The sequence below is a fragment of the Lutjanus erythropterus genome, chromosome 10 (genome assembly GCF_056507025.1).
Source record: "Lutjanus erythropterus isolate fLutEry1 chromosome 10, fLutEry1.hap2, whole genome shotgun sequence".
Classification (NCBI taxonomy): Eukaryota; Metazoa; Chordata; class Actinopteri; order Lutjaniformes; family Lutjanidae; genus Lutjanus; species Lutjanus erythropterus.
The window spans coordinates 107501-122500 of NC_139326.1; the positions used below are offsets into that span (position 1 = coordinate 107501).

The 15000-nt window shown below is 43.8% G+C and overlaps 2 protein-coding genes across 2 annotated transcripts in view; both read right to left on the minus strand.

Annotated features, from left to right (window-relative positions):
• fnbp1a (formin binding protein 1a) overlaps nucleotides 1-9574 on the minus strand; it is an 18949-nt gene extending 9375 nt beyond the window's left edge. The window contains exons 1-11 of the mRNA XM_084728795.1: nucleotides 9545-9574; nucleotides 8531-8646; nucleotides 7842-7892; nucleotides 3512-3659; nucleotides 3078-3140; nucleotides 2806-2901; nucleotides 2465-2479; nucleotides 1916-2044; nucleotides 1302-1448; nucleotides 464-640; nucleotides 161-352 (exon numbers count right to left, since the gene is read on the minus strand). Coding sequence (XP_084584921.1) covers nucleotides 161-352; nucleotides 464-640; nucleotides 1302-1448; nucleotides 1916-2044; nucleotides 2465-2479; nucleotides 2806-2901; nucleotides 3078-3140; nucleotides 3512-3659; nucleotides 7842-7892; nucleotides 8531-8646; nucleotides 9545-9574 — 1164 coding nt within the window. The remainder of the gene's footprint in view (nucleotides 1-160; nucleotides 353-463; nucleotides 641-1301; nucleotides 1449-1915; nucleotides 2045-2464; nucleotides 2480-2805; nucleotides 2902-3077; nucleotides 3141-3511; nucleotides 3660-7841; nucleotides 7893-8530; nucleotides 8647-9544) is intronic.
• Nucleotides 9575-12065: 2491 nt separating this feature from the next.
• The window catches only part of med27 (mediator complex subunit 27), a 6919-nt gene continuing 3984 nt past the window's right edge, over nucleotides 12066-15000 (minus strand). The window contains exons 4-8 of the mRNA XM_084729380.1: nucleotides 14521-14614; nucleotides 14318-14425; nucleotides 14198-14239; nucleotides 14044-14121; nucleotides 12066-12227 (exon numbers count right to left, since the gene is read on the minus strand). Of these exons, the coding sequence (XP_084585506.1) occupies nucleotides 12093-12227; nucleotides 14044-14121; nucleotides 14198-14239; nucleotides 14318-14425; nucleotides 14521-14614 (457 nt within the window). The 3' untranslated portion in view covers nucleotides 12066-12092. The remainder of the gene's footprint in view (nucleotides 12228-14043; nucleotides 14122-14197; nucleotides 14240-14317; nucleotides 14426-14520; nucleotides 14615-15000) is intronic.

The window sequence follows — 15000 nt, forward strand, 5'->3', positions numbered from 1 at the left end:
TTTTTAAACATCTGAACACAAATATCTGAACTTTGTGTGTGTGTGTGTGTGTGTGTGTGTGTGTGTGTGTGTGTGTGTGTGTGTGTGTGTGTGTGCGTATGTGTGTGTGTGTGTGTGTGTGTGTGTGTGTGTGTGTGTGTGTGTGTGTGTGTGTGTGTACCCCTCTCTTCAGGCTACGTAAACACTGCTTCCTGGTTCTGGAGCCAGAGGTCATGAGGTCATTCAGCCGCTGTGTGATTGGTTCTCTAGAGGCAGGGGGCGGGGACTGGGGACTGTTGGTCACGCCCCCTGGTGAGGGTGAGGTCGGGGGAGGGGGAGGGGGCTGCCGGGGGGAGGATAGGAGGGTCAACAGCTGGAGACGGACAGAGACAGAGGTGTGGTCAGTTCAGCCAGGTGTGTGTGTGTGTGTGTGTGTGTGTGTGTGTGTGTGTGTGTGTGTGTGTGTGTGTGTGTGTGTGTGTACCTTGTTTTTTCGAATGAAGGGCCACAGCTTCCTGCTGTGTCTCCGCCCCTCAGTGCGGTTGTCGAGGTAACTGGATTCAGAGACGCTCCGCCTCATGGTGGCGCTGTAGTCCTCAAACTCAACGTCACCTGGAGGCTCGAAGCCGGATTTATACACCTCCACTACCTGCCGTGTGTCCTACACACACACACACACGCACGCACGCACGCACGCATGCACGCACACACACACACACACGCACGCACACACACACACACACACACCCTTGGCATCATCTCACTTTCTTCCCAGAGCTTTGAAGCAGATCATGTGGTCTTCCTCAGCAGGTTTAGTTTAGCTGCCATGGACAGACATATGATGTCATACATGTGATGTCATACATGTGATGTCATACATATGTCATACATGTGATGTCATACATGTGATGTCATACATATAATGTCATACATGTGATGTCATACATGTGATGTCATACATATGTCATACATGTGATGTCATACATGTGATGTCATACATGTGATGTCATACATATGTCATACATGTGATGTCATACATGTGATGTCATACATATAATGTCATACATGTGATGTCATACATGTGATGTCATACATATGTCATACATGTGATGTCATACATATGATGTAAGTTTTGCCCCCGTGTGATGTGTAATATGGTATTAGCTTCAGGTTTGGGGAGTAATAGATAGTAATAGATTACTGTGTGACTGATGGGAGTATACCAGACTCATAATTACTGTAATATCTGTTCAGTTCTTTATGGTCCCACTTGGGGAAGAAACTTTCCCAGAAGCACTCTGGTTACAGCCGAGGACGCTCACCATCCTGGGCTGGATGCCCTCAGCAGCATCCATCATGGCGTCCAGACAGCGACTCACAACAGGAAGAACTTTTCTCTCGGCCTCCGCTGACGAACGCATGGCGTCACAGATTCTCTCGATCCGCCGCTCCTCCATATCCTGAATCCGCTGCAACCGTACAAACATCACAAATCAGTGTGATACTGGTGGTTTACCTGGTAGATAACTGGTACCAGTGTGTGATACTGGTGGTTTACCTGGTAGATAACTGGTACCAGTGTGTGATACTGGTGGTTTACCTGGTAGATAACTGGTACCAGTGTGTGATACTGGTGGTTTACCTGGTAGATAACTGGTACCAGTGTGTGATACTGGTGGTTTACCTGGTAGATAACTGGTACCAGTGTGTGATACTGGTGGTTTACCTGGTAGATAACTGGTACCAGTGTGTGATACTGGTGGTTTACCTGGTAGACAACTGGTACCAGTGTGTGATACTGGTGGTTTACCTGGTAGATAACTGGTACCAGTGTGTGATACTGGTGGTTTACCTGGTAGATAACTGGTACCAGTGTGTGATACTGGTGGTTTACCTGGTAGACAACTGGTACCAGTGTGTGATACTGGTGGTTTACCTGGTAGATAACTGGTACCAGTGTGTGGTAGTGCTGGTGCTGGTCCTGGTTAAACTGGTTTAAACTGGTCAGATAGTCTTTCCTGGACTCTTCAGCAGCCTGTTTTTTCTGTTGAGCTGTTTGTCGAGCCTGAAACCAGCAAACAGATACAATATATCTGAAAACACGTCTAAAAGGCAGCAGGTAACAAATTATATCTTGTCTGTTTGATCCGAACTAAAACAGTGAAACAGCTGCTGTAAAGGAAACAGTTGGGTGAAGAAATCAGACAACAGAAACAACAAACTGAACTTATAAACACATGAGATACAAAACATGCCAATCAAACTTTAAAGGTGATGTAGAGCTAACAGTTTCCCCCTGCGCTCAGTGTTTATGCTAAGCTAGTCCAGTCCAGCTCCGTACTGAACACAGACATCATCATCTGAACAACTTGTTCTGTACAAAAGTCAGGAAACTTAAAATACATCAAACATCTGCTGAAACACACTAAAAAAAAAAAGGAAATAAATATATTGAGTTTATAATAAATGTGAGAAAGAAGCTTACCTTCAGTGAGCAGCGCTGAAACAGACAGACAGACAGAGAGACAGACAGACAGATGGACAACAGACAGACAGACAGACAGACAGACGGGCAGACAGAGACAGACAGACAGATGGACAACAGACAGACAAAGAGACAGACAGACAGACAGACAGGAGGTCAGATTAGTTAAATATCAGCACTGATGTTAAACCAAAACAGAAATGTAAGTCTGTTCTTGGAGGATCACATGACCTGAACACCAGCTGGACCAGTTGTGATAAATGATTAATGTTCCTGTTTAATAATGGATCAACTCGATCAATAGAACAATACTGTGATTATATTTATATTTAACTATCTACCTTCTCTCCCTCCGTCTTGTTGTCCAGGTCGATTCTGTCAGAGACGTGCTGAGCTCGCTCCGCCTCCTTACAGTCGCGCTCAAACCGACGTTTACTCTGAATAACAACAAAAAGCAACAAATCAATAATCAAATCATTGCGGTCTGTAACTGCTCACTGACAGTCAGTGTGTCAGAGTATAAAGTGGAGAGAAAAGTGTTTTGTCTAATTTGGACTCAGTGGTGTTGTGGGCGGAGTCCTGTGTTTTATGGGCAGGGTCAGAGGTCACTCACAGACTCCAGTTGTTTCCATGAGCTCTCAATGTGCTGCTGGGCACGGCGGCCATCTTGGAAATGCTGTAACAAAAACACACAGTGGTCAGTGAACACGACGCCAACAACAGACCATCATACCGTTAGAACATTAGAAATGATTTCAACTTAATCAATCAACTCATATCAAGTCATGACTGTGTGTGTGTGTGTGTGTGTGAGTGTGTGTGTGAGTGTGTGAGTGTGTGTGTGTGTGTGTGTGTGAGTGTGTGTGAGTGTGTGTGTGTGTGTGTGAGTGTGTGTGTGTGTGTGTGAGTGTGTGTGTGTGTGTGTGTGTGTGTGTGTGTGTGAGTGTGTGTGTGTGTGTGTGTGTGTGTGTGTGTGTGTGTGTGTGTGTGAGTGTGTGTGAGTGTGTGTGTGTGTGTGTGTGTGTGTGTGTGTGTGTGTTTACTCACAATCTTCCTCTCCGTCTTCAGCTCCTGTGTGTATCTCATCAGATCACAGACGATCTGTGAGTTCAGGTTTTCAGCGAGTTCTTCTCTCTGTACCGACAGTTCATTTAGTTGACGAAGAGTCGCTGCAAACGCCAAACACCAGGTGTACCTGTAACAACCAATCAGACACCAGGTGTATCTGTAACAACCAATCAGACACCAGATGTACCTGTAACAACCAATCAGACACCAGGTGTATCTGTAACAACCAATCAGACACCAGGTGTATCTGTAACAACCAATCAGACACCAGATGTACCTGTAACAACCAATCAGACACCAGGTGTATCTGTAACAACCAATCAGACGCCCCCTGAAGTCTTTACACGAACTTCACAAACCCTGACCTCTAAATCCAAGATGTGCTGTAAATGCAAATGTTGTTCGTACTTAAATTATTTAGTGCATTTTACTTAATTTATACTAGTATTTTAACTAAATTTGCATAAACTGAGTTATCTGTACTTTTTGCTCTTGTACTTGCTTCTTTCTAGAACATGTACTTGTTTTTCTGAGTAAACAGGACATAACACTCCTGACCTGTCGGTTTTGCACCAACAGATCCTGCCGTTGTTTGGAAACCAGCAAAAACACCAAGAAGGAGAAAACTTGTCTGCTTAGAACGTAAATTCTAAGTTTACTAATTCACTAATTCTGACCGCAGCTCCAGCTGCTTCATCGAGGCTCTATCGTTAGCTCCGCCCTCAAAGCTAGCTGTTAGCCGCTACCTGAATTAGCTTGTGCTGCTAGTTTTGCTGAAGTTAGTTTTCATCCTTATTTTGCCACCAACAGACATTTATTGGTGTGTTCTTGCTTAAAATATCAGTTAACAGTTAAATTGTTTGTCACTGAAACTTGTCTGTTATTGTTTAAATATATTATATTTTATTTTAGTTGAAATTGAGGATGGAAAACTTTGCTGATGAGAGAAAACAGATGGAGCAGACAGTCATGGAGGACCAGCCTCTGATGGACTGTTCTGTTCACATAAAGTCAGTGTGACCCACTAATGCTGAATCCAACCAAACCACAAGAAATCATTATGTTGATGAACTACTTGTTCAATCTTCACATCATCGTGTCACTTGTACACATCAAAAACACAGTTTCTCATTTCTTTGAACAAGTTGTAAACTCTTTGTTACGTTCATCCAAACGATTATGTTCAATTCTCTGCTGTTATCAGTTGATCATGTCATGTTGATCAAAACGTATTATAATGGCTCTCTGAATATTCTCACCCCCCACAACATTCAGGCTTTAGTTCATCACATAAGTCTTTACAAGCAAAATGGTTGAACACGTTGTCATAATATGTCAAACATGTTTCTATATATTTTACAAACACTATCAGTCATAAGCTCACGATGGTCGAAGGCTGCAACAACAACTGTGTCGTCAATCATTCAGACTTTTCATCAACAGAACAGGTATTTAATCTGACAACAGACACTGTACTGTAATACTGTATACTTTCTGTAATGCTTCATACAATATTACAGTATTACATTTGTATTTTACTATATACAGTAAGTTTACTTCATACAGTGACATTTTATTTTATTTTTACTCAATTTTGTGTTTTGCTTGACTGCAAGACAAGTTCACAGGCTGGTGAGACTATCTGCACCATGACTGAAGGAAACAACGGCGTGAGACTGAGGGAGATAAAGAGTGACATCATGAGGACAACAGTCAGTATCTGAACCACTGACAGGAAGCTGAAAAGACACCAAATGAACATGAAGCAGCTGCAGAGTGAAGGAGCTGCGTTACCTGTATGTACAGGTAAAACATGTATGAGCCTGCAGTAACTGTACCTCACAGTAAACAGTACAACATCGTATAGTGATACACAGGAAGTGTGACCTTTACACATCTGCTACGGCTGTAGAACAGAAGATGCAATATGTTCTGTAAACATTTGATGTAACTGTATGTTGTTTAAAATGAAAATGCATGTAATTCTTTTTTTTTTTTTTATAGAGCATAATGGAACTGGAACAAGTGAACCACCGCACAACTTCATCTACATGGATGAGGCTGACTTCATCCTAACGAAACGCAGAAGGCGTGGTCAAACGCCATCGGCCACAGAGTTGATGTGTCAGGTCAGCGGGGCGGGAACATAACCACGGCTGCTGCTGTCGCTAACGCATGTTCTCATTATTGGACCTGCAATACAGAAAGTCTTCTCACCTTTTCAGACTCTCTACAGGAATCTCATCCCTGAACGAGCGAGAGGTCAGACTGACGATGACTTTACCAAAGTACGTGATAGTTTGGGATGATGTCAGTTTCGCTCCAGCATCATCAGGTAACGTCTGTGACTCACAACAGGAAGCTGATGAGTTCCTCTCACCAAACTCCCCGTTCTTTAACCGCACTGAGGAATTTTTCTCAGCATGGAGATGGAAAGTAAATGATCGCCAGCCACATACACAGAGCGTGTGATGACATCACAGCAGACGCCTGCAGAGGCTGGATAAGACGCTCTAAAAGATTCTTTCCACGCTGCGTCACTAGAGAAGATATTTGTTGTGATGTGGATGAGACTTTGTGTCCCAGCAGACAGTCAGGAGGTGAAGGACGACTGGACTGTAAGGAGACTGTTCACATTTGTACTGTTGTGTTTTTGTTTTAACAATTAATAATTACCATTTTAATTTTAAAAATGTATATTATCTCGGTGGATTAGCGCGCCGCGGTGTCGGCACCGTGAGCCTTTCCAGCGTCTCACCTGAGTCTGCTGAAGTTGCTGCGCAGGTGAACTTTGTAGCCGACATCCTCTAACAAACTTCAGAGGAGACGGTGAAATGAAGACATGGCTTTATTGATCGCTAGTTGAAGGCACAACGATGACACACACTTCGTTTGTTTTAACCATTTTAGCTGACAGTCACTACGTGTGTATTACTATATAACAGGGGTCCCTAACTGGCGGACCGCGGTCCGAGTCCGGACCCACACGCCGTCCTGTACAGACCCGGACCTATAACCAATAAATTATTAATAGATTTTACATTTTGACGGGACGCTTCTATTTTAACTGGCGCAACTTTTCTAGTCTTTCCGTCGTTGGTTTATCTGATCAGGAAACACACAGACCAACTGCAGAGAAGCTGCGTGTGGAGGAGACTGTTGCTAATGACAACACAAACTAACGTGATGGTTAATGACATCATCACCAACCAGATGCTCTTATAACATTAAACAACTGTATAAGGACGTAAAACAGGAGAGTCTGTGTTTGTCTGTGAGAAACTTTCAGATCTTCTCACAGCAGAGTGAACAGGTGAGGGAGGAGAGGAGGACAGACTGATCAATAATCAATCACTGATACCGTCGTCCTCTCAGACTGATTAAAAAATAAAAACAGGTGACAAACCAAACCTGTGTGTTTCACACAAATAAAGTGTTTGTGTGAAACACTGCAGAGTTTAACATCGTGATGTTTACAGACAGTCTGCTGTCTGTAGTTTGACAGACAGACAGAGGGTCGTGTCTAGAAGGGAACCCTAGACCTGTGAAAGATCGAGAGTTTGATTATTTTAGTAGAAACAACGAACAAATAAAGAGTTACCTTCTAAAAAAAAGGTGCGCGGCTCCAAAAATATAAAATCATGTGGTGTCGATGTTTTTAATGTGGCGGGCGCCATAAATAAAACTATTCACTGAAACACTGATCTCTGACCTGCTGTGATGGAAAAATACTCTCATTCTTTACTTAGGTATTTTTACATTGTGGTATTAGTGTTTTTACTTCATTACAATTTAAATATTTTGCATGTTATTGTAGGACTATCAATTCCTTCAGAACATATTCAAGGATTTATTTGTCACATGCTTGTGATACTAATGCAAGACATGTAGTGAAATGCAGCTGATCGCTCAGCTGATAGTGTGCAGGGATGTGTGTGTGAATAAATGAGGTGTGTGTGGCGGGGGGGGTGTATACATGGAATATGTGTAAGGAGAAGAGAAGGGTGCATGATGGGACTCGTGTGGAGGAAGGGCTCCTGTCTTCAGAGACGCCACCGTGTCAACAAACTGGACAGTGGAGGTGATGCTGCTGTTTGCTGAACAGTCGTCATGTATTCAACACACTTTTTAAAAGAAAACCGCGATAAAACAGAAAACCAGAGACAATAACCGCGAGGTTAAAATTTCATACCGTGACACGCCTAGCTTTGACTCCGATCAGAACCAATCAGAGGCAGAGGCTGAGTTTCCAGGTGAGTTTCCTGATGGAAACGTCACATGACAGAAGAATAAAAACATGTTGACTGACCTGCTCTCATCTTCTCTGCTCCTCTTAGGATGATACTTCTTAGACAGACTCCTGCAGACAGACAGGTGGAGACAGACAGGTAGAGACAGACAGGTAGAGACAGACAGGTAGAGACAGACAAACAGGCAGAGACATGCAGAGACAGACAGGTAGAGACAGACAGGTAGAGACAGACAGGTAGAGACAGACAAACAGAGACAGACAGACAGGCAGAGACATGCAGAGACAGACAGGTAGAGACAGACAGGTAGAGACAGACAGGTAGAGACACACATGCAGAGACACACAGGTAGAGACAGACATGCAGAGACACACAGGTAGAGACAGACAGGTAGAGACAGACAGGTAGAGACACACATGCAGAGACACACAGGTAGAGACAGACATGCAGAGACAGACAGGTAGAGACATGCAGAGACAGACAGGTAGAGACAGACAGGTAGAGACAGACATGCAGAGACAGACAGGCAGAGACAGGTAGAGACAGACAGGTAGAGACAGACAGGCAGAGACATGCAGAGACAGACAGGTAGAGACAGACAGGTAGAGACAGACATGCAGAGACAGACAGGTAGAGACAGACAGGCAGAGACATGCAGAGACAGACAGGTAAATCTCATTAGTATCAGAAACAATAATGATATTTAGGTGAGCTGATGTGGAGTGATGATGAGTGATGATGTGGTCACCTGATCTGTTTGGCGTAGCTCAGCTCGATGTCGGCTCGCTCTTTAATAAACTTAGTGTATCTTTCCAGGAAGTCGATTCCCCAACTGGTGTGTTTCTCCAGATTATCAAACTGATCCTGAAACACAAAACAAAAACTCTGTGTGAGACAGGTGGAACCTCAGGTGAAGAACATCACACACACACAGACACACACACACACACATACACACACACACACACACACACACACACACACACACATACACATACACATACACACACACACACATACACACACACACACACACACATACATATGTATGTGTGTGTGTGTGTGTGTATATATACATTATCACATACTGCAGGTATGTTCAGTCAGCTGCTCCTTTACACACACACACACACACACACACACACATATGTATATGTATGTGTGTGTGTGTATATATACATTATCACATACTGCAGGTATGTTCAGTCAGCTGCTCCTTTACACACACACACACAGACACACACACACACATACACACACACATACACACACACACACACACACACACACATACACACACACACACACACACACACACACACACACACACACATACACACACACATACACACACACACACACACACACACACACACACACACACACAGACACACACACATACACACACACATACACACACACACACACACACACACAGTGAGCTTCTTGGTTTCTCATGTGTTTGTTCACACTGAATAAAGTGACCTGATCAAAATATCAATAATCAATAATCAGTTGGTTCTGGTGAAAGGGGGGGGGGTCTCTGTGTGTCTGCGGGTCGCGCGCTGCAGCATCATGGAGGAGGCAGAGCGCGAGCCGCTGTCGTCACTCACCGTGTTGCTATGGCAGAGCAGACAGAGCATGAGGGCCTCACACACACACACACACACACTTGGGCCCGTGGGTTACCGGCAGCTGGTCTGTAGGTTACCGGACAGACGGCTCATGTGCACGTGCAGCAGGTGATGTCAGGTGTACATACCCACAGCTCGGTGCCCCAGTTACAGCTCATCTTGTCCTCGCGCTGCTGCCGCTGCTGCTGCTGCTGCTGATGATGATGCTCCAACTGACGATGATGATGATGATCACCGCGAGGAGCTGCTGCTGCTGCTGACCGTCGCGCGCATCCTCACCGACACACCGACCATCCGTCCGTCCGTCTGTCTCACCTGTCTCTGTGTGTCTCTATGTCTCTTGTGTGTCTGCAGCAGCACGACAGCAGAGGACGCGGTCACGCGCGGCGCGTCTCCCAAGAGGACCCTTTGTCATCAGGAGGAGCTGCTGAGTGTGTGTGTGTGTGTGTGTGTGTGTGTGTGTGTGTACTGAGCATGCTCAGTTGCAGCCCCGCCCTGCTGTCACACACACAATAAACTGACGGAGAAAAGATCAAATCCATAATACGATCAATATCAGCATCAATAAACATACACGTATGTAACAACAACAACAACAACAACAACAACAATAATAATAATAATAATAATAATAATAATAATAGATTGAATTTCCTGTTGTTTGAGGTGACGCTGTTCCATTTAGTGTAACAGACCTGAATGGAACTCAGCCTTCATTGGTACCTGAGTTTAAAACTGAAACCGTTCAACACGTTTAACCCTGAAACTAACCATTATTTTCATTCAACTGTTGATTATTTACTCAATTAACTGATTGATTAACCCTTTGCTACACGTTTGGACACTTGATTTCATTATCAGTCAATATGTCCATCTTTTTCTCCAATAATCAATCAGTTGTTTTGTCCAGAAAATATCAGAAAATGTTGATCGAAGTCCAAGACGACATCGTCAAAACTCAAAGATCTTCAGTTTCCTGTCAGAGAAGAAAGAAACCAGAAAATATTCAAATTTAAGAAACTGAAATCAGAGAATTTGGACTTTTTCTTTAAAGGACTGAAAGCTTTTAATAAACTATAAATAAACTAATTATCAGTAGTTGATGATGAATTTAATAGTCAATTAATAATCGATTAATCAAAAATCAGAAAACAGAAAACCTCCACTTTACCTGTTTACAGTCTGACTGGATCAATAAGTTCAATCCAAAACACAAACATGTGCGTCAGTCTGTGAGCAGAACAGACATCACTGACATTTCAAAATAAAAGTCACAGAGTTTGTTTCAAAATAAACCTGTGGAAGAATTTCATCATCAGCAGAAACGGATTTTTTATTTGTCTTCATTCAGAGTTTAAACATCAGAGACTCAGAACAGAAATAAATCAAATATATCATTTGTATGTTTCAGAATATTAATCAGATCAAATTAAATATTTAATTTAGACAGACGCGTGATGAGGTCAGACTGTGACATCACACAGAAACTGAGACACTAAATGTCTCTCAGTCTCATCATGTGAACTTTTTCCTCCTGAAATGTCAGACAGTCGTTCAGCCTGAAGGTCTCTGCTCACGTTCTCTTATTAAATATCAAAGACAGAGAACCTGCTGGAACCCAGACTGCAGGATTCAACTTCACACGGGAATCAATATCGTTCATGTTCTCACTGACAGTCAGGTAAAAATCAATAATGAATATTGACTATAAATCAATATATCAATCAATGTAAACTTCAGAACAGTGAACTTTGTAAATTATTTAATTTAAATCATGTTTGAATCTCATGTGACTCGATCTCAGCTGATTTTAATATTAATCTTGTCACGTTGTTCGAACGTCGATCAGAAACATTCATTTAAAATATTAGTTTGATCCGTCCAATCACGTCCGAGCAGGTCGTCTGACTGTTAAAGGTCAAAGGTCATCAGCTGCTCAACTCAATCAGAACAATAATAATAACACAGAGTCATATTTCATTTGTATGATAATGTGACCGCCGGCCGCACAGAGAAGCTGCTGCAGATCAATAATTGATGAAGGTTAATGATTATTGTTGGAACTGCAGGACTTCATCATCATCTGACAGTTATTAATAAACCGAGCCAATGATTTGATCAAATATTCAATACATTAAAGTTCAGCTGGCGTTTGGACTTTGCAGTTTAACACTGATCAGATCTGTGATTGATTCTGGTATATTGATCACTGATCAGACAAGTTCTGCAGCTGTGTTTAAATACTGATCAATAATAATAATAATAATAATAATAATAATAATAAAGTCTTAGTTGGACATGAAAATATTTTTGATCAAAAGTCAAACCGTGACTCCCAGGGTGCATTTCACCAAACAAACAGCCAATCACAGAGCAGGAGTCAGAACATGAACTGATGTTAATATGATCAAAGACAAAGAAAAAGAATACGAAGATGAAGAAGTCAAAGATCACGACGAGGAAGATGAAGAGAAAAAACATGGAGAAAATGATGAAGCAGAAGACGAAGAAGACGAAGAAATAAAAGATCCAAATTAATCAAAACAAATCAGTTTCCAGCTGCAGTCAGAAAGAAACACAGAACTGTAAAAAATTTATACAAACTTTATTCAAACTTTTTTTTTTTTTTTACACAAAAAAACCAAAACAAAACAAAAACAAACAGGAAATGTTTCTTCACATGCGGCAGGTGTCATGAAACGCCTCCAGGGTCCTAAAGTCCCTCCATGTTGGAGGAAGTCCGTCCTGAAGGTAGTGACCACAGCGCTGACATGAAGACTGGAAGAGTTTAATGTAGCTCCGCAGCCACGTCTACAGGTGAGACAGGTAGACAGACAGACAGGTGAGTTTAAGGTAGCTCCGCAGCCACGTCTACAGGTGAGACAGACAGACAGGTAGAGAGACAGACAGGTGAGTTTAATGTAGCTCCGCAGCCACGTCTACAGGTGAGACAGACAGGTAGAGAGACAGACAGGTGAGTTTAATGTAGCTCCGCAGCCACGTCTACAGGTGAGACAGACAGGTAGAGAGACAGACAGGTGAGTTTAATGTAGCTCCGCAGCCACGTCTACAGGTGAGACAGACAGGTAGAGAGACAGACAGGTAGAGAGACAGACAGGTGAGTTTAATGTAGCTCCGCAGCCACGTCTACAGGTGAGACAGACAGACAGGTAGACAGACAGACAGGTGAGTTTAATGTAGCTCCGCAGCCACGTCTACAGGTGAGACAGACAGGTAGACAGACAGACAGGTGAGTTTAATGTAGCTCCGCAGCCACGTCTACAGGTGAGACAGACAGGTAGACAGACAGACAGGTGAGTTTAATGTAGCTCCGCAGCCACGTCTACAGGTGAGACAGACAGGTGAGACAGACAGGTAGAGAGACAGACAGGTGAGTTTAATGTAGCTCCGCAGCCACGTCTACAGGTGAGACAGACAGGTAGAGAGACAGACAGGTGAGTTTAATGTAGCTCCGCAGCCACGTCTACAGGTGAGACAGACAGGTAGAGAGACAGACAGGTGAGTTTAATGTAGCTCCGCAGCCACGTCTACAGGTGAGACAGACAGGTAGACAGACAGACAGGTGAGTTTAATGTAGCTCCGCAGCCACGTCTACAGGTGAGACAGACAGGTGAGACAGACAGGTAGAGAGACAGACAGGTGAGTTTAATGTAGCTCCGCAGCCACGTCTACAGGTGAGACAGACAGGTAGACAGACAGACAGGTGAGTTTAATGTAGCTCCGCAGCCACGTCTACAGGTGAGACAGACAGGTAGACAGACAGACAGGTGAGTTTAATGTAGCTCCGCAGCCACGTCTACAGGTGAGACAGACAGGTAGACAGACAGACAGGTAGAGAGACAGACAGGTGAGTTTAATGTAGCTCCGCAGCCACATCTACAGGTGAGACAGACAGGTAGAGAGACAGACAGGTGAGTTTAATGTAGCTCCGCAGCCACGTCTACAGGTGAGACAGACAGGTAGAGAGACAGACAGGTAGAGAGACAGACAGGTGAGTTTAATGTAGCTCCGCAGCCACGTCTACAGGTGAGACAGACAGGTAGACAGACAGACAGGTGAGTTTAATGTAGCTCCGCAGCCACGTCTACAGGTGAGACAGACAGGTAGACAGACAGACAGGTGAGTTTAATGTAGCTCCGCAGCCACGTCTACAGGTGAGACAGACAGGTAGAGAGACAGACAGGTGAGTTTAATGTAGCTCCGCAGCCACGTCTACAGGTGAGACAGACAGGTAGACAGACAGACAGGTGAGTTTAAGGTAGCTCCGCAGCCACGTCTACAGGTGAGACAGACAGGTAGACAGACAGACAGGTGAGTTCAATGTAGCTCCGCAGCCACGTCTACAGGTGAGACAGACAGGTAGACAGACAGGTGAGTTTAAGGTAGCTCCGCAGCCACATCTACAGGTGAGACAGACAGGTAGAGAGACAGACAGGTGAGTTTAATGTAGCTCTGCAGCCACGTCTACAGGTGAGACAGACAGACAGGTAGACAGACAGACAGGTGAGTTTAATGTAGCTCCGCAGCCACGTCTACAGGCGAGACAGACAGGTAGAGAGACAGACAGGTAGAGAGGCAGACAGAGGTAATCAGATCGGTGTCTCACCATGAAGGACCGTACCACGACGTCGGGCATCTGGGGCAGCTGGTAGTGCAGCAGGGCAGTGGTAGCGTGGTCCGTTACCTAGCAACAATAAAACCAATCAGAATGCTGCATACTAAGGTGTGCATGAGTTCAGGTGAGGACAGGTACCTCTTACCTTCTGGAACACCTGGTACTGAGACTTGGTCCAGATGTCAAGCTGAGGAGGACAGACAGGTTACCATGGAGACAGACAGACAGCTATCAGATGTTACCTGTCAGGTGATAAACTGCTCACCTTTCCATCCTCATTGTAAACATTTTCATTGAATCCCCGAACAACAGTTCTGTCGATGAACAGCGAACGCATCACAACGATTGCCTTCAACACCTTTCCCAAGGTCACCTGAGAGTGAGACAGGTGAGACACTGTGTCAGCTACTATTACATATCTGAACACACCTCTTACCTGTCTGAAGTGTGTAATGTGTGTTTTATTACCAGCAGTACAGCAGATGTCCCGTTGGGTCTGAACAGCTCGATGGTCATATCAGGAAACATCCTGCCGATCCGAGAGATGACATCATCCACGTACCTGTACAGAGTATTACAGTACTGTAAACACGTACCTGTACACAGAGTATTACAGTACTGTAAACACGTACCTGTACACAGAGTATTACAGTACTATAAATATGTACCTGTACACAGAGTATTACAGTACTATAAATATGTACCTGTACACAGAACTAAGTAACTTGCAGAGACAAACTGTTTACTGACAACAGTTTTTCAAAGTGTCCCTGAGTCCATGAAGTGTCCTTCAGACAATGATGAGGGTTTTTAATGCAGTTTTTAATGCAGTTTTTAATGCAGTTTTTAATGCAGTTTTTAATGCAGTGCTGCCTGAGGGGTCAAAGGTCACAGACAGTCAGTGTTGTTTTCAGTCTTTCTCTGTGAAATCTACAAATTCCTGCAGTT